This window comes from Leptonychotes weddellii, chromosome 5 (genome assembly GCF_054177405.1).
Source record: "Leptonychotes weddellii isolate Sample4059 chromosome 5, ASM5417740v2, whole genome shotgun sequence".
Classification (NCBI taxonomy): domain Eukaryota; kingdom Metazoa; phylum Chordata; class Mammalia; order Carnivora; family Phocidae; genus Leptonychotes; species Leptonychotes weddellii.
Window position 1 is genome coordinate 97,080,424 of NC_138373.1, and position 19,664 is coordinate 97,100,087.

At 35.9% G+C, this 19,664-nt stretch overlaps 1 protein-coding gene across 1 annotated transcript in view; it reads right to left on the minus strand.

The window, feature by feature from the left end:
* Nucleotides 1-19,664, minus strand: part of ADAMTS20 (ADAM metallopeptidase with thrombospondin type 1 motif 20) — a 160,158-nt gene that overhangs the window by 86,869 nt on the left and 53,625 nt on the right. Inside the window, exons 8-16 of the mRNA XM_081818953.1 lie at nucleotides 17,987-18,092; nucleotides 16,029-16,175; nucleotides 13,891-14,032; nucleotides 12,381-12,485; nucleotides 7,340-7,485; nucleotides 5,949-6,130; nucleotides 5,715-5,851; nucleotides 3,225-3,342; nucleotides 855-950 (exon numbers count right to left, since the gene is read on the minus strand). Coding sequence (XP_081675079.1) covers nucleotides 855-950; nucleotides 3,225-3,342; nucleotides 5,715-5,851; nucleotides 5,949-6,130; nucleotides 7,340-7,485; nucleotides 12,381-12,485; nucleotides 13,891-14,032; nucleotides 16,029-16,175; nucleotides 17,987-18,092 — 1,179 coding nt within the window. The remainder of the gene's footprint in view (nucleotides 1-854; nucleotides 951-3,224; nucleotides 3,343-5,714; nucleotides 5,852-5,948; nucleotides 6,131-7,339; nucleotides 7,486-12,380; nucleotides 12,486-13,890; nucleotides 14,033-16,028; nucleotides 16,176-17,986; nucleotides 18,093-19,664) is intronic.

Below are 19,664 nucleotides of genomic sequence, written 5' to 3' on the forward strand. Positions count from 1 at the left end.
CTCCCAGCAACCCTGTTTGTTCTCTGTAGTTAAGTCTCTTATGGTTTGCTTCCCTTTCCCCCCCCTTTCCCTATGTTTATCTGTTTTGTTTTTTTAATTCCACATGAGTGAAATCGTATAAGTGTTTTTTAAAGTCTATAGTTAAGTACTTTTGATACACAGTAAAAACACTTCAATTCTTTAAAGAACATTTAACCACAAAGAAGTTCTATAATTAATTTTAGATAAAAAGAATTTTATTCTAAATATACATGCAACTTTTTTTTTTTTTTCCCCGTGACAATTGTTTATTATAAAGATGAACCCTCATCCTCACGATAGGCTTATCGGTAGGATTTCTGGTAGCGAGCACGGGCACCAGGACCGCCAAACTTTTTGGATTCGCAGCGCCGGGGATCAGCTACCAGTAGGGTCCGGTCGTATTGGATGAGGATGTCTTTGATCTCCTTCTTGGAAGCCTCATCCACGTATTTCTGGTAATAGGCCACCAGGGCTTTGGAGATGGACTGGCGGATTGCATAAATCTGGGCCACGTGACCACCACCCTTCACTCGGACTCGAATGTCCACCAATATACATGCAACTTTAACTGAATATAACCTTCGGTTATTTAAAATACTCTTATGGGGAAAAAGTAAATTTTTCAGAATTTTGTTCACTGTTTTTAAAATAAGATATATTATATAACTCAAGAGGAGAACATGTATAGGAAGTCAGATGACTTAAGCTCAGTATGAACTGAAATGTGTGTTTGTTAAAGGGGCTCTTCTTGCCTTCTAAGAATTTACATCAACCACAGACCTCCATGAAATTGCACACGAATCACATATTGCTTGTTTACTAGAAATGTTTACCAAGGTAATTGTCATCTTCTGGTTTTCCAGAATAGCTGTGCTGAAGAATATCAATGTTTGTTGCTCCTGTGGGAATCTTGACAACAACATTATAACCTGCAATATAATTTTATACATGTTAACTTTCATAAGCTGATGGCCCAGAGGCTTTTATGGCTGAATGACTGCAAACATTGAATAGCACAGACTTAATTTCATTTTATCTTTCAAAAATGATACAGTGTTTTTACTCTTTTTGAATCAAGGCATTACACAATTACTAAGGATTGAGGAAAAAATGGTTGTCTAGAAATATACAGTTTGGGATCCTTAAGTATACTTATTTTTTCTTCTAAAATTCTAAATATAGAATGAGAATGGAGTTAATATTACAGTTCCTGAGATATTTAAGAATACATTCATTTTTAAATTTAACACTAATATAAGATTTTATACTTCGCAGTGGGGAAAAAATAGAGGATTTCAAATGTTATTCACCAATCCAAAAGATATCAAAATAGTTAGTCATTGTGCTATGTTTACACCAAGATTCAGTGAACAGCAAAATAACAAAAGTTAGTAACATTTTTTAAGCTTTTCATTTCTAGTGTAAGCAGGAATTCCTATAGCTACCCCCAAATTTTACATTATTTTCAAAAGTCTACTAACAAATTGTCATGAGAAAAGTAAAGCATTTATGTGAAGGAAATGAAAATAGTATTTCTATTTTATGAGACCAAATTCAACAACACTGGCAGTGCTTGAAAGATGAGGAAATACTACATATTAAACAAAAAATGTTTCCCCTACGCTACACTCATTACATAGTTTTCCAAATACTATGATTTTAAACAGCAATTTTGCTCTAGTGATTATTCTAAGTTGTTCCTTTTCCTTAGTTTTTCCTTCTATTTAATACATGAGTAAAAGGAGTTGTATGAGTTTTTCTTGTACACTAACTTTGATAAATATGTAATGAAATTAAGAGAAGTTTTAAAAAAGGTTAAATTTTCAGCCCTGATGTGAGATTACTTGGTATGTTTTTAGAGTGCTTTATACCCCTTTAAGGCATCACATTTTAAATATAAAGTGATAAATGGTCTGCTAATTGTGATTACACTACATGCATATTGGTTGTAAGTCATCAGTCTACAAGAATTTTATGATTTTTTTCACCATAAGATATTCCTACTACCTTCTCTTTATGTCTTGCAGATACGGTTTTTGAAGAAAGCAATTCTTAGACATTACAAATGTGAAAGACAAAGGCTACCACCAGGGGGCAGAAATGTGCCAATGCTACTCTACAAACGAGTTTAGTATCTTTTTCCATTTGCAAACTGATTAATTCATAATACAATTTTGGCAAGGTTATATATTTGATCCTAAGTTGGCACATGTGGTTTTAAATAGAAAAAAATGTTATTCAGTGGATAGAGCCCAAGCTTCAATAATTGTGCCACTGTTTTTAACAAGGGATCAAATGTGCCATTGGTTTTAACAAGGGATCCCGTGAAATAATGAATCCTAACTGCAAAAATGTCATAGCTAGCAACTAAGATTCATAAGTGTCACCAGAGTATAAATGTAGTATACTTTTGATACAGATAAAAATATAAATTTTGTGTTTTAAATTATACTGCTTTAATTGAAGCAATTCATACTAACTTAAGTGTGTTCAAACACATGTGAACATAATTTAAGGCTGACAAAACTGTAAAAAATACATTTTTCATTTTGCAAGGAAAGTTCTAAAGGACTACATTTGTTACCATACAAAGCAAAAGGTGTTCCTAGAAAAGTCTCAGAAGAGAAAATATCCGATACCTTCTCATATCATTTTTAAAGCAAAATGAATTCATGGCCAAATATCAGTTATATATATAATCCAGATACTTCCTGAAAAACCAAATAATTCCAAATCAACACTGAAATGGTTTCATCCTTCACCTTCAGTCATTTTTAGTATATCAATAAGAAACACAACAGCTAAGACAGGTTATAGAAAAAAGTGGTACAAATGATGAAAAGTAATTGAAAGCAAGTTTCCTGAAAAAATTATAAGTAAATACATTTCAGATTACAGGAACAGCAATAAAGACTCTATTAATTGGGGAACTATGCAATCATCATTGTCAAATAGCACCGGATTTACTCTAATAAATGCACCTACTGTATTTTCAAGAATCAGATTTGCCTTTAGCAGATGAATTCATTGATTCAAGGATACATCTGGTATAATTTTTTATATTTAGGGATATAAAATATATTTCATTTTTAAATACTAAGGGTACAGAGAGGGCAAAACAATAAGCCATTATTATGCCTTCATTATATACTCCATTATTATATCAAATATAAGGGAAAATTAAAAACAAATACACAGCTTACCATAATGAGCACTGTTGAAGACACCTGCCATTGTCCTGCATGAAGAGTTATCCCCACCACATACTCCACATTTGTCTCTCTTGGCCTTGGAGTTTAACACGTGATCACAGCCAGCTTGCTTCAAAATAACAATGATTATAATCAGTATTATAAAAGTGACTAATTATAAGTACGGTGCTTTTACAAACTTTTCACAAATATTCTTTCAATTAATGAGATTTGGTACAACGGGATTTTTCAGAATATCTACTGGTTTTGTTGTACATCAGTATTTTCACATACCTTTTCATCACATGGTTGAAAAAAGTGTTTGCAAAGGGTTATCCACATACCCCCCTGCATTAAAACCACATGGGATGGCATTTTAAAAGGCAGATTCCCAGATTTTCTGAATTAAAAATTCTTGGAGGTAAAAAAATAGGAATCTGCATTGCAACAAACATGGACAATAATTCCTATGTCCACTGTCCGTTTAAGCCATTCTTTAAAAAAATGTATTTCAAAGAGACAAAAAGTATGATTAGGTAAGTAACACATTTAAAAAAAACTTCAAAAAGATGTCTTTAATGATTTTTTAACTCATGATCTTAGAACTCTGGGAATAAACTGAGTCTATTTGAAAATTTATTTCTCCAAAATTAATAACCAGCCTAGTAAGCTGTGTTTATGTCAAGAATGAATAACTGGATAAAGGTTGAAAGTAAATGGTTTGGTTCAGAGGTTTAAAAGAACAAGTGCAGTTCTCCATGCAGATACACTGCAATAACTCTTAGTTCTTTAAAATACTCCTCTAATGTTTCATGATCAGAAGAGAAAATTTCATAAGTCTCATTCTTTTATACACAAGGTGAATATTTCCAAAATGAATTTCAACCAGATGTTTTCTGAAAGTAATGTGCACCTATAAACTCAGATCATCACTGTTTTTCATTGTGTAGGACTTTGTGCTGTTAATTTAGATAAAACTTAAGTTTTCAGGCCACTGAGTACCCTTTTTCTAGTCTCTTGTTTCCTTTTCTTTGAACATCTCATTAGACCTTTGAGTACAAAGCATTTTATCACCAGGTAACTGATAATAGATGTTTGGCTAAGAGAAAATTGGTGTCTTAACCCACGGAATGAGTTCATAATATTACATTTGTATTCTTTAGACGGAATTCATTATCCTAGTTCTCAAACTCACCATTTTTAAGAACACCTTCTGCAATGTGTATGCTTTAATTCTGGGTCTCATCTACTTCTCACCTAGAATCCGAAGTGGCCGACCTATCTCTGATTCTCTCCTAACCCAGTATATTCTGAAGATTCTAACATGCAGATCAAATCACATCTCTCACTCAACTCCAAATCCTTCTGGGGGACTTCAGAAAAAAGGTGCATTTAACAGCTAGCCCCTATGTCCCACCAGTCCTTTACTTCCGCACCTTTCTAAAACCTATTCATCCTCAATAACTAGCTCAAGCCTCACACCCTCCATGAGCATTCTCTGAACCATTTACACACTTCCCCACAAAACACTTCTTCCTCATTATCACTATGCCACCTTGCTGATGACTCCATAGCCCTACATTTGAGTTGTTCACGTGTCCATCTCCCCTACAAATCTGTGACCACCTTGGAGTTTATGGCTCTGTTGCAGTCTTTCATCCAGGTGACTAGAACAGTATCCAACATTTAGTAGGTAACTCAGTGAATGTCTGTTGAATATACCCAGGAAGTCAAAGACAAGGAGGAAAGGGGGAGGAAGGAGGGGTGCCTGGGTGGCTCAGTTAAGTGCCTGACTCTTGGTTTCAGCTCAGGTCATGATCTCAGGGTCATGAGATGGAGCCCCACATCAGATTCCACATGGCATCTGCTTAGGTTTCTCTCTCCCTCTCCCTCTACCTACCCTCCTCTCAAATAAATAGATGGTTAAAAAAAGAAAAAAAAAAAAAAAGGAAAAGAAAAGAGGGGGGGGGAATATCATCACAAATCAATGGGGAGGGGTCACCAGGGAGGTCGCATTTGAAGTAGCCAAAGGACTTTACAACCCTGTGTCCCAATATTTTCTATCTTTTTAAGAATGATTAAATGATTAATGTTTTGGGGCGCCTGGGTGGCTCAGTCATTAAGCGTCTGCCTTCGGCTCAGGTCATGATCCCAGGGTCCTGGGATCGAGCCCCGCATCGGGCTCCCTGCTCAGCGGGGAGCCTGCTTCTCCCTCTCCCACTCCCCCTGCTTGTGTTCCCCTTCTCGCTGTGTCTCTCTCTCTCTCTGTCAAATAAATAAATAAAATTTTTTTAAAAAAATGATGAATGTTTCAAGAGTCACTCAGGATGACAGAAAGCTGCCTAGTAACAAGGTCTCCTGACCTTACTCCTAAAGAATGGGTGATAGCACTAAAGGGTGCTGCACTGGAATTCACAGGAATGTATTCTAAGGTAACAGACGTAATATTTGGCGAGAGAAAAAGAATACTCTGACAGTCACGTTAAACCTGAGTTTACTTACCCGACAGAGGCCTTGAACACAGATGTCATTGGTTTCGGTTCCACAAGGGGTACCATCAGCAACCCTGTCCTTCAACTGGTAGAAGTTAGTGGTTCCAGCAACCCGACAATAGAGTTTACAGCGATCTTTTATGGCAACTGTAAGAAAAAGTTAAAATTGGGGCATACCATAAGACAGCTGTATGTTCCTAGGTCTCAAGAAATTTTTACATCAAAAAATATTCTAACTACTTACTCCCACTGTATTTTGGAAGCCACCTCACATTAGGGGAAAGACCATTGATGTTGAAATGTTTACCATCAAAATCAGAGCACTGCTTCTCTCGAAAGCCTTGCTTGCCTTTTGGACATGAATCGGTATTACATGATCGAAATTTCATCCTGCGGCCCACACAGTACTTTCCTCCGTTTCTTGGCCTAGTCAAATTCATTACATTTTAAAGCACATCAGTACAATATTCCTTCTGCCATTTACTTCTAAAACTGTTCCATTCTGTCCCAGGATCTGGAAAACCACCTCTCTCCCACTGACACTTTTTAACAGAAGTACGTTACATGGTTCTTAAGCAATTCAATGGCTAATGAATTGTAAAAATACTCATCTTCGGGTGGACACTGTGGTCTGGAGGGCAGCAATGATAACTTATTCGTGACTTGGTTAAGTCACAAGGAACTAATCATGGGAATTTGTTTTAAAACGTCAAAATAAAAAAAAATAAAATAAAACGTCAAAATAGGGTTTGTTCATTTTGGGGGGGGTTAAAAAAAAAAAAAAGACCTAGTGAACCATAGATGATAAAGATGATACCATGTTAAAGAAATATATAGGCATCTTTGTTGTGTATATACTACTTATCACTCACTTCAAAGAGTTTAATGGTATTAATCTATATCCATCCATCTCTTTATTTCAACTTATGCTGGAAAATAAAAACTCCTTGTCAGCATTTTTTAAATATAAAGAGTTCTAGCATAATTTAGATATTCTGAAATTCAAATGAACTAAGTTATTTCGGAGTGTGTCCTATCTCTGCATTGAAAATTCTTTATTGCTTACCAATTTATATATCATAACAAAAGGGGACTGGGGGGACATTTAAAAATCTTTATGGAATCTCTACATGCTTTGAAATATTTTGATGAGGAGGAAAATATGCTTCGTACTTATTCAAGCTAAACACACTGATGCATCTATAACATGAGAAGCAGAGAAAGAAAATAGGACATGTCAAATTACATAAAACAGTAAAAAAATGGGTAATGAAAATACATGTTTTATGCAGAAGAGCCAAGACATGTTCAAAGGAGCCAGGAATTTCGATGGAAACACAGGAAATGTAAAAATGCCATTACAGAATTGTCATTTTTACAACTATTTCTCAAAGTTATATAATCAGAAAAAAAAACGATCCTGTCTTAATTCATATTCTAAAGATTAAGCTGGTTAATATTTTTTTCAAGATTTGAATCTACCAAGATAAGGTAAGATGGCTAGATGTATTCCAGAAGTTTTCTAAATCTCAGAAACTTACAGACTGACCTCCAGTTTAGAAGTGAATGAAACTGGTGTTTACCTTCTGGTGCCTTGAGATAATCTTAATTTACAGTGACATAAAAAAGACATACTCGGGGCGATTACAGAGCCTGGTTGTGCTTTTGATGCCACCTCCACATGTTCTTGAACAAGAGCTGTATGGTCCCCACGGTCCCCATTCACCATCTACAGGACGTGCTTCCATTTCCTTGTTTACACACAGCCCATGGTGGCAATGCTTTAAAAACAAAAACAAACACAGATAATGATTCGTAGGTACCCAATTAGAATATCGGTAATTATAACGGCATAAATATCAACAAAGAAAATGTATACAACTGAAAGCACAGTATTAATCCAGAAATGTGATTCCATTTGACAGTCATAAATATTTTCTGAATATCTGCTAAGTAACTGTAAAAAGATCTGTGGAATGAAGAACGAACAGGAAATTTCCCTTGCCTTTGAGATTTTGAGTCTCATTGGTGGAGGGAAGACCTGCTGTATGGGTAAAGTGTAGTAAAATGAAAATTTAAGTGAATGATCTAGATCTGTGATTCTGGTTTTCTATGCAAAGATGTGTATCACTCTCCCACTCTTTTAGCTAACTTTCTGCCTCATCTCACCCAAAGTCTCAGTGATCACTTTCTTAGTTCCATTAAGAAAACGGAAATGTACAGAAGAATCTGCTCACAATCTCCTCGTACTCCTGTTACCCACCTAACGGCATCTGTGCTCAGTACTCAGCCTTCCCACCTGTTAGTGCACATGAAAAATCAAGGATCCTATGGCAAGTCAATCCCTCTACCCGTGTACTTAATCCCAGCCCCTCACTGCTCAAAACAGCACTGCAACAATTCTCCCATCTCTCCTACATCATCACTGTTCCAGTCACCACTAGCTCAAAGCTAACAAAAAAAAGAGTCCATGCACTGTTGCCAGTCACTGTGAGTACAGAAATCGAAAGTTAGCATTTAGAAATGTTTATAGGATTTTGAGAGTAATTTCATTGTTTGTCAAAGTTACTTTAAACGTTGGCTTATATTTGTTTTCATTGTGGCAAAATACACAAACATAAAATTTACCATCTTAACCATTTTTAAGTGTACAGTTCAGTGGCATTAAAACGCATTCACATTATTGTGCAACCATCACCACCATCAATCCACACAACTCTTCATCTTCCCAAACTGAAACTCTATGCCTTTGAAACAATCAACTCCCCATTCTCTCCCTCCCCCTGCCCCCAGCCCCTGGGAACCACCATTCTACTGTCTGTATTTGGCTACTCTATATATCTCATGTAATTAAAATCGTGCATCATTTGTCTTCTTGTGACTGGCTTATTTCACTTAGCATACTGTCCTCACAGTTCATCCATGCTGTAGCGTGTGTCAGAATTCCCTTCCTTTTAAGGCTGAATAATATTCCACTGTATGTGTAGATCACATTTCATTTATCCATTCATCCACGGATGGCCCCTTTGGTTACTTCCACCCCCTGACTATTGTGAATAATGCTGATATGAACAGGAGTGTGCAGGGATCTCTTCAAGACTCTGCTGTCAGTTCTTTGGGATACACACCCAGAAGTGGTGCTGCTGGATCAGATAATTCTAGTTTTAATTTGAAGATCTGCCACACTGTTTTCCATAGAAAAATTTGGCTTACATTTCAAATGTCTTTTTTCCTTTTGTTTTCCTAGTCATTTTTATCATTTTGTAAAAGTTATCAGTTTAAATTATCAGAAATTTTTAAAAAGACTGGTCCTTTCCTAGAGATAATTTGAGAAGTACTCCACTAGATCATTCTCAATATACAAACATACTTATTTCCCCTCTTTATTTTTTAAGCATTTATTTATTTAGAGAGAGAGAGAGAGTGTGTGTGTGTGTGTGTGTGTGTGTGTGTGCACAAACAGGGTGAGGGGCAGAGGGAGAGAAATCCTCATGCAGACTTCCCAGTAAGTGCAGAGCGTGATGCGGGCTCTATCCCTGAGATCATGACCTGACTCGAAATCAAGAGTCGTATGCTCAACCAACTGAGCCACCCAAGTGCCCCTATTTTCCCTCTTTAAAAACAACACTCTTAGATCTCACTTTTCTCACTAGCTGCTGTCCTGTTTCTCCTTGAACGAGCCGTCTGTGCTCATTGTCTAATGCTCAATGCCTGTGCTCTGATGGTCCCACCCTCCATGTATCTGCTCATGTGTACATCACCAGTGGCCAGCTCTGTCTGTCTTCCTTGATTTAGCAGTATCATTCTTCCTCATCCCCCTTGGTTTCTAGGGCTCAACTTAATGCTGGAATGTCCTGGGCTCAGATCTTGGTCCTTTATTCTTCCCTATCAACAATCACTCCCAGCCCAGATCCCTTTCCTGAGCTCTAGACTCATGTATACAGCAGCTTATGCATCTTCACTTTAATGTCTAATAAAAATTTCAGACATCATACCCAAAACTGAACTGCTGACCCCTCAAAATTCTGAGTTCATCTGAGTTGATTAGCTAAAAACAGTCATCTTACCTCTAACGGTTCACATTTAATTGGTTAGTAAGTGATCTAATTCATTCAAAAACAAACAAAACTGACTTTCAATCATCACCCCAGTGACCCCAACTCTGGTGTAATCCATCATCTTCTCTCATCTCTATCACTGCCATGCCTCTCTAAGTAGATCTCCTGTTTCCAACCCTTGCCCCCTATAGTTTAGTTTCAACAGTGATCAGAATGGTCCTTTTCAACTTATATTTCAAAAATTGACTCACGTTAGGTGACTCCTCTGCTCAAATCCTTCAATTACTTCACTTTGAATAAATGCAAAGTTCTCACAATGGCTCGCAATGCCCTACATAATAGTCCTCCAGTTACTTCCTATACATCTCTCTTCACCCCAGCCACAATGTCTTTCCTTGCTCTTCCTTGAACATTCCACCAATACTCCAGGATTTAGGAGCTTACCTGGTCCCTTTGCCTGGAGCTCACTTCCCCCATAATATCCTCCATAGCTAACTCCCTCACTTTCTTTAAGACAGCTCATTGGCAACTTCCCGTAAGATCTTTGACCACTACATTTTAAATTGTAATCGGCCCTATCCTACCACAAAACTTCCAGTGCTTTTCTTTTTCTATTTTTTCTTGTTCATGGCACTTATCGACTTTATGGTAGTATTATATTGTTTGTAATATTGTAGTCTCCCCCTGGAATGTAAGCTCCATGAGGTCAGGGATCTTTTTTCTTTTGTTCACTGGTGTATCCTAATCACCTAGAATAGTGCCTGACATATAGTGGGCCCTTGATAAATCTTTGTCGAAAAAATGAATCCTATAACCAAGCTTATTAGCAGAAAAAATACTTTGTGCCCTCCATTAGAACAAATCATTCAAAATGAGAAAGCCATATTAGAAAATCTCAGAATAGAATGTACTATGTGCATGTAAATTTGGGGGGCATCTGCAGAAACATTTTAAATAATCCTTGAGCACTATTTCTGATAAATCCAAGAATGAAAAAAATAGAATATTACATTGTTCACCATGTACTAAATTAAGTCATTGTCAGGTGAGTTCCACCATATTTTCATGCAAATGGATTTACAACCACTTTTAAGTATTTAAAAGAGAGTGTTAAGGCAAAATATAGGACATTTATTTAAAATTTCTCTTGAATAAAAGGCCCATCGAATATTGAAAATGGCTAATGCATAGGAGCTCACTATTTTCAATTAATAAAAAATAAGGAGTTTATATCTATCATGATCCAGATGTTTTTACCCCAAATGCCATTTCTGCTTTTAAACTACACAGGCTTTAAAGTAGGTCCCAGTATCTGAGCACATTTACCTTGAATTCCAACAAATCCAAGCCCTTCAAACCACCTCATTGGGGAATTATTCAAGTGACTAGTGAGCAAATGAAAAGATGCTCAAGACTGACAATAATCAGGAATACAAACTAAAACCACAATGATATTCCATTTTGCACCGAAAATGGCTATTATTCTGTTAAAAGATTAACAATATCAAAAATTGGCAAGAAATACTGAGCAACTGGAACTTTCATACATTGCCTGCGAGAGTTTAAAATGATACACATATTAAAGATCAAACTTTAAAATTCAGTTCTAGCTCCAAACTATGAACTGAAGAAGTCCACTAGAATTTTGGTCCTAAAATAATTTGGGTGCTCAACCATTTCAGAGTACTTCAGCTTCTGCAAAAATTGCTGAAGTCCCAAATACAACTTAAATATTCAATTCATTTGTGATGCAAGCTATATTCATGGAAAACACATGCCTTTTGATGGAAGGCATCAGAGACAAGGGTAGTAAGTACAAAACATTTCAAAAAGCAACAGCTGGTAAAGCACAAGGTCAGCTAGTGAACCCATCTCAAGTTTCTACTTGTGGAGTTAACAAAAGAGGCAGTACTCGCTAACCCATCACCAAGCAAGTTCTCCATTTTTGCTGAGGTAGCTCAGAAAAGGCGTGGAACAGACTAAAACTTATTCAGTGCAGACAACACTGGCTACCAAGGCCAAAGGAAGTTGCCTTCATCCTGAAGCACCAAGTACAACCTGACTTCATCCTTACATATTTATCACGCCGATCCCTATCACTCAGTATCATGTCTGCAGATTTAGATTAGTTCATGCTGATGTTAGAATGGTAAAAATGTTGGTAAAAATGTTTTGGCAATTTTAAGGGATATATTTTAAGACATTTACAACCAATAAATATCTGAAGAAGCCACTTAAAACTTTCAATTATACTTAACTGGATTTTATGGGAAAAAATGTATACAATGGTAACATCTTGAATTTGGGGAAATTGCTGAAATATTAGGACCTTTATGTCTATACTCACTCTTAACAAGTCTATAATATACTTAGATAACTATCCATGTAGTTACCTATATAACTGTAACTTTAACATTCATCTGCTAGATCTTGAAAAAAAAAAAAAGGGTGAAATTAAAAATTCAATTCACTTGACTGTGTACTACATCGAACCAACATGGCAACATTGATTCACTAGCACAGCAAGAGCTGACGAACAATGAAGAGCGTCGAAATGCAGAGCGATCACATCCTTGGATAATCTCTTGATACAAGACTCACCCTTCGAGAAAACCTACCATCCCAGGACCACAGTTTGTCCCATCTGCCAGGGGCATGTGCTGAGTGCGACAGCCCTTGTGAACTCCTTCTGCGCTCGTGCACCAGAGACGTCTGCATTGCTTCTGCAGGGAAACAAAAAGCAGACAAGAGTAAAAGAACACGACAACCACTGGATCGATTTAGTGCAAGGCATTCGTTTATACATTGAAATTACAGGTTTCATGGTTTCATGGTCAGAGCTAGAAATAATCAGCAAAAGAATCTTTAAGTTCTAGTCATCGATTTACCTCTACACACACAAAATGGCAATGTTTACTTTCTACGACCTTTCAGATTTTCATCATACATTGAACAATGGGAGAGAGAAATTAGGGTGGAAATATTCACAATTATGGGAGACATTTTTCACTTGGCAAGACATTCTTCTAAAGAACTTTTTGTTGTTAAAATGTTATTCACAATGAGTTTCCAAAAGCTTCCTTTGATAAGATGATAGAATGTATGAATAATGTGCATAGAAATGCTGTATAATGTACTGGTTTCCTACTTTGTGAATATAATGCATACTTTCAACTTTTGAACAAAGGGTTCTCAAGTTTTCACAAGAAACAAAATCCACAGAGGTTCACAGGAGCTATACCCAAGATAATTCTCTTCTTTTTCTGAATTTAAATTCAAAGTTTATTTAGTGTGTAAGTCAGGTAAAAAAAGAAATGTATCTTTAAAAAAAAAAAATTTAAGTTAAATCTTTCCTCCTCCATAGTGGATATTTAAAAGCTTAGTAACATTTTTTATTATAAGTTTAAGATTTTAAAAACAATACTACTATGTGGAATATGCTTTGCCTATCTCTGCACTTACTGTTTTGTTACTATCATTCATTCATTCATTCATTCATTCATTCAACGAGCATTTAGTTTGTGACACCTAGTTTGTGGCAGATCCTGAACACTGGGGATACATATTTCAATGAGTGAATGAGGCTGCATTCCTGGTCCAATGATCCTCATGATCTAGGAGTATATCTGACCTATGAAAAATCCTCAAAGTTGTAAAATAAGAGTTTAGTGATAACTAAACAACAGGCCCTAAATTTCATTTCTATGGATTCAAATCTATGTAAATTAAAATGTAGTCTATTAAGTTCCCTGGGCCTTTAATATAACTCATTATCAAGACACTTAAATTTTCTCCCCCTACCCCAAAAAATAGTATTTGAATATAAATATTTGAATGCTTTTAATTTTCAATAACCTCTCAGTGTCTATTTTTTAAATGGGAATACTTCACATAGGATTTTGTGAGGGTTAATGAAGATAATTTTTAAGTACTTAACACAGTACATGGCATATAATAAGTACTCAATTTTAGTTTCCTTTTTAACCCCTTTCTGGCAAACAGCAAATTTCTCAGACTTACAAACTTCTAAGATACATTAGTTCACCTTCTGTTCGAGAGAATAAATGTACATTTTTGAAATATATTCTAACTATAACTTTGTAGTTTAAAAAAAAGAATTTTTCTTACCAAGTAGGGACATACTTGTGATCCAGGGCCAAACATAAGTTCACATTGCTTGTTTACATCATACATTAATCCAGGAAGTTGTGAAGACAGATCATACATTCTCCCATTTGGTTTGTCAAGAAGGCATTCCCCATGACCAGTACTGTACCAATGACCAAAAATATTGTGACATATATGGATGTATAAGATTCTTTGTCACATTTACTGTGTTCTACACTTTCAAAAAGAGTATCAGTATTTTTTCATAATTTAAAAACCAATTCATATCAAAGTCAGGAAGAAAACCTCACAATTCACAAAGGACTTTTAAGGTGTTTGTTCTCATTTGAGCCCCACAACTGCTTTGAAGATACAATTTTTAAGAAGAACAAGGACAAATTCATCAGAATATAATTTATGAAAACTATTCATATAATCACTCTACACTTTTGATCTATTTTGTTGCCCAATAGTAATGCCTTATATTTAATGCCCAAATTGTCAAGATGTTAAAAGTTTTCAAATCATTTGAGAAAGTACATTAATAGTTCTAAACAACAAAACAAAGGAATTTCAGTGTCATGTTGTCTCCACTTTAAAAAGGTAGAGTTTGCGTTTTGGTTCTACCACTTCCCAGGATGCACGGCTCTGGACAAATTAATTTCCCTGAGCCTGAGTTTTTCTCATCTGTGTTAACAGTGATACTATTCACCTTGACAGTTTCTATCAGAGTATATGTATAAAGGACTTAGAAAAGTGGTAAATAGCAGGGGAAATGTGTGTTTATTACTCCTAGTTTGTAATGCAGTATCTAGTGTCTAGGAAACTGAAAATGCTCAACCATTCCAATTGGGTTAAAAACAATTTGTTCCAAAAAGGTAGAAACGATTTGTTTCATTGCCATAATTTAAAAATTTAGAAATTTTTACTGGCTACAAAGACATTAAATTTTGTCTAAAAATGAACATATAAATTTTTTAAAATTCCCATTGTAGAGAATCCCATTAACCCCTTTCAAAAATAAGCACATCCACTGGTACTGTTCATCAATAACTCAATTAGCCGTTGAACAAAGCTATATGGAAGCACGTATAGATCAGCAACCATGTATTATGCTTTTACTTATTTTTTTTAAAGATTTTTATTTATTTGACAGAGAGCGAGAGCAGGAACACAAGCAGGGGGAGTGGGAGAGGGAGAAGCAGGCCTCCCGCCGAGCAGGGAGCCAGATGTGGGACTCGATCCCAGGACCCTGGGATCATGACCCAAGCTGAAGGCAGACGCTTAACGACTGAGCCACCCAGGTGCCCCCGTGTATTATGCTTTTAAATTAACTCCCCATACAAGGATAAATAACACTGATAATTTGGGGATGTATTTATGAACATATATTCCAAAGCATGGTTACATTCATTCCCACAGTTCTCATAAGTAGAGGTAAAAAGAAACTGCATAGATCGGGGATTATAATATGTAGAAGAAATAAATATCATATTTATACAAAAAAAAATTCCCTGGAAAGAGCTTGGCCTTGCCTTTTGGCAACTTTCAGTAACTAGGATAGAAATACCATTTAAATAAAAGTGGGAAGTAAAGAAACCTGGTGGGAGATGGAGAGATGAGGCAAGAAAAATCTGGATCTGCTTCCTTTCTTCAGACCTAGGAAAATCCTCCAAAAGAATATGTAAACATATAGACTCCACATCTCTCTGGCTGTACGCAGCTATTTGGAATGTGCATAGTTTGACTTCAGCTATCGTCTGTCCTTCAAAGACACCTCAAACATGAGCTACTCAAACTCCTCTCAAAATACTACCCAGTAGCTTCTGAAAAAATGCAAACATACACAAGGAAGCTGTGAATCTCAGTAGGGCTCGCCTCGAAAAGGGGTGATCCTAATAGAGCACCTAAACTGTTAAAAAAAAAAAAAAAAAAGATAGCTAGGTCTGACCTGTCCCCCTCCTAAAATATTTTAGGAGTGAAATATGTATATACAGCTCTTTCCTTTTTTAAAAAACACATTTGTACAAAGTACACTTAAATTTAAACAGAAAAACTAAACAGAAATTGAACCACTTTAAAAGAACATATAAATTTCAAGTTCTATAGTCTAATAAAGGTTTCATTATTTAAATAAAGTAATATAATTTCAGACTTACTCTAGGAATTCAGTGATATATTTCTGACTACATTTTGACCAGGTCCAAGGACTTGTGTGGTAATTTAAAGTTGGAGCCATTACATGATATTGATGTTTAATTCCAGTTTCCTTACATTTAAAACTATCATCATGTGGAACATTAAATCTAAAAATAAAAATAAACACTTAAAAAAAAGAATATGAAAATATGAATACAACATTAATAACAGATCTCTTACCCTTATAAGGTAAAATACAGATAAATCCAATCACATCAAAATTTATACTCTTGATCTCTCCCATAAAGCATTATAAAACCAAGGTTATCTTCATGTTCAGAAGCACATGATCTGAGAAACAGCAGATTATAACTTTGATTGGTAGCACAGTCTGCTGATTTGGTATGTGAGTCCAAACAATCACAATATATGGACTCTGGCTCACCTCACCACGATAATGGATATAGCATTCACATAAATACTTGCAGGTTTCAGCATGCATATCCTAAGAGATGTGTGTAGGTAGATTACATAAAAGTGATACCACACTAGTTTGCAGATCACTATTACTACAGTATCAAAACTTCTTTAATCCCTCATTCCTTATCATTCTATAGTATCCATCTGTTTTATATGAAACAGCCTCAGTACTGTTTCTGGTCTATACTCAGTAAGTGATTATTGATCGAACTGGAATAACAAAAACGTTCCTAAATCAAATCTTACTAAGAGCAGGATATTAAATAATTAGCTGGCCAGCAACAGAGCCTATGCATTCTTTTGAGGACCTAAGTATGAACTTGCATTTAGAAGGAACACTGAAACCACCTAGCTCAGCTCTTTGCCTGCTGAGATTTGTACTTAAAAATCAGTCCTTTAATTAAACTACTTACCCATATTCTAAAGACACCTAAAGAGTTTTTCAGGAAGAAAATAAATGGCTAAGATGGTAGTCTCTGCAAGAACAGTTTTCCATTAGTTAGTAGCCTTGGAAACCAGCTAATAGTGCTTCCCAGATGTTGCTGCTAGACAGCGACAGCCCTCAGGTAAGCTCCTGAGCCTAATTCACTTCAACAATTTGCGTGTGCACCTTGCTGACAATCATGAAACATAACCGTGCTAAAAGGGAACTGAAGATGCACTAGTTTAATAAAAATGATTTCCACTTGAAATTATTCCTGTCGAATACTAATGATGTAAGGCATGACCAGGAAAAGAAAATGTAGTCAAACTAAGAGAGGCAACTCTAGCCTCAATTCCTTATTAGCATATAAACAAGAAATCCCAGGAGTGCTGGGGGTACACATATGGAATCCCTTTCAGAGGATGAGTTTGTAGGGGTTTCTGACTTCCCATGGGAGCTCCGAGGCTATCACAGGGAATCATGGCCTCCATTCTTAGAGCATAGAACCCCAGTAGAATTTTTAATAATGCAGGAACAGAGAGAACCCCTCATTTTTACAAAACAAAAACAAAAACAAAGAACAACAACAACTATGAAGCTGGAGAAATAACTTTAAAAAAATCTTTTAATGATTAAGAAATTCCCACATGCCACATTCTCTGCTGGGGCTCTGAGCTATAAGAGCAACGAGTTGGTATTACAAATATTATCGGGAGTTCCCCAGAACCAGAAGCCCCTGCACGCCCTCCCATAAGATGGAAGAGGACAGTACCTGGTCATGTATGGGATAACAAGGGATAGAGGCCAGAAGTGCTTGTCATGTAATCCAATACAGTAAATGAAATAAAAGAATTCCCAAGTTCTAGTTCTTTGCTTAGTCTGTTGATCTGTGCAGCCTGTCTGACCTAACATAGATCACAAAAGAGCCAGAGTTAGCATTTCAGGGATGAAAATTACACTAACAATATTTTTAAAGACATAAAGCTGCTAATTACTCAATTGAAGATGGAATTTTAGGCATTGCGTGCAATGATTAATAGAAAGCACATTACTGAGGTAGCAGAAGGTACTTACACATGCCCAAGCTCATGGGCTATGGTAAAGGAAGCACTGAGTCCATTTTCTTCACTAATAGAGCAGCTCCGTAAAGGATCACACAGGGTACCTAATTCTGCTAAACCTGAAAAATTTCATGTTTGTATTTCAAAATGGGAAACATCAAATCATAAAGAACTAATTATTTTTTATTACATTCGTTGGCTACCATATAGTACATCATTAGTTTTGATGTAGTGTTCAACGGTTCATTAGTTGCGTGTAACACCCAATGCTCATCACAACACTTACCCACCTTAATGCCCATCACCCGGCTACCCCATCCCCCCACACCCCTCCCTTCTGAAACCTCTTTTGTTTCCCAGAGCCCAGAGTCTCTCATGGTTTGTCTCCCTCTCTGATTCCTTCCCATTCAGTTTTCCCTCCCTTTCCCTGTGGTCTTCTAGTGCTATTCCTTAGGTTCCCCATATGAGTGAGACCATATGATAATTGTCTTTCTCTGCTTGACTTATTTCACTTAGCATAATCCCCTCCAGTTCCATCATGTCGATGCAAATGGTGGGCATTCATCCTTTCTGATGGCTGAGTAATATTCCATTGTATATAGGTACCACATCTATAAAGAACTAAATGTTAAAGCATTTACTATTGCCATTACTACTACTTAGAAAGGGATGCAGAGTTGGCTGTTAATATCACAAATATTTTATAAGGTGAAGGAAAAAAGAACAGAATGATTTATCTGCAGTTGAAATCTTTTTACCAATTCCTGGATTCTTTTACTGGAGAAAATAACCCAAAATATGGGGTGAATAATTGTTTAAAAAAAGGAAGAGGAAAAAAAGTATTTGTTACAGGAAGGATGAAATTTTAGGCAACATTAGTGTGGATACTAGAAAAGGCAATGAATGTTTAAATTGGTAACAGAACTAATATAGAAAATAGCACAGAACACTATAGATTAATGAATTTGCTTTAATATTTAAAGTTTTGAGGCAGTATACAATTATGTACTTATAATTAAATGAGTGATTATATGTTAAGTGCATAGAATAGCACCTGGCATCTAATATATGTTAAATAAAATGATTCACTTATTTAAGGCATCCAATAATTTTGAAAATATTTTAGAAAATGTATCCTCTTAAGATCTATTCACTCTTTAATATAAAGAATATCATGCAATGCCAATATGCTGCTGAAAGATACAGTATGAACAGACTGGACAGCAAAGACAAAAATTACAGCTGATAGAGTCTTTAAAATACTCTAGAATAAGAAATTGAAAATAAATGTTCCTTACAACAATCCACAGTCCATCAACTCAGGTGGCATTTATTTACCTTAAAAGCATAGTTTCTGCTACTGTTTTCCTCCAGTATTTTCTTGTAAATTATCTGCTCTCCTAGGACAATTCCTTTCATTAAAAAGAATTTTTCATATATAGCCAGTTGCTTACTGGAAAGTTTTTGCATTTAGAAATTTCTTAATATAGAGTAGACCTGTATCAACTATTGTGCTTTATTTAGCTCTATACTCCTCTGTATTCTTTCATTCATAAAACTTAAAAGCATGGACATTTTCCTAGCATTAAGGTAAATTTCCTAACAATGAGAATGTTTTTGTTGTGCTTTAAAAAACTTTGAGCTGAGGGCGCCTGGGTGGCTCAGTCGTTAAGCGTCTGCCTTCGGCTCAG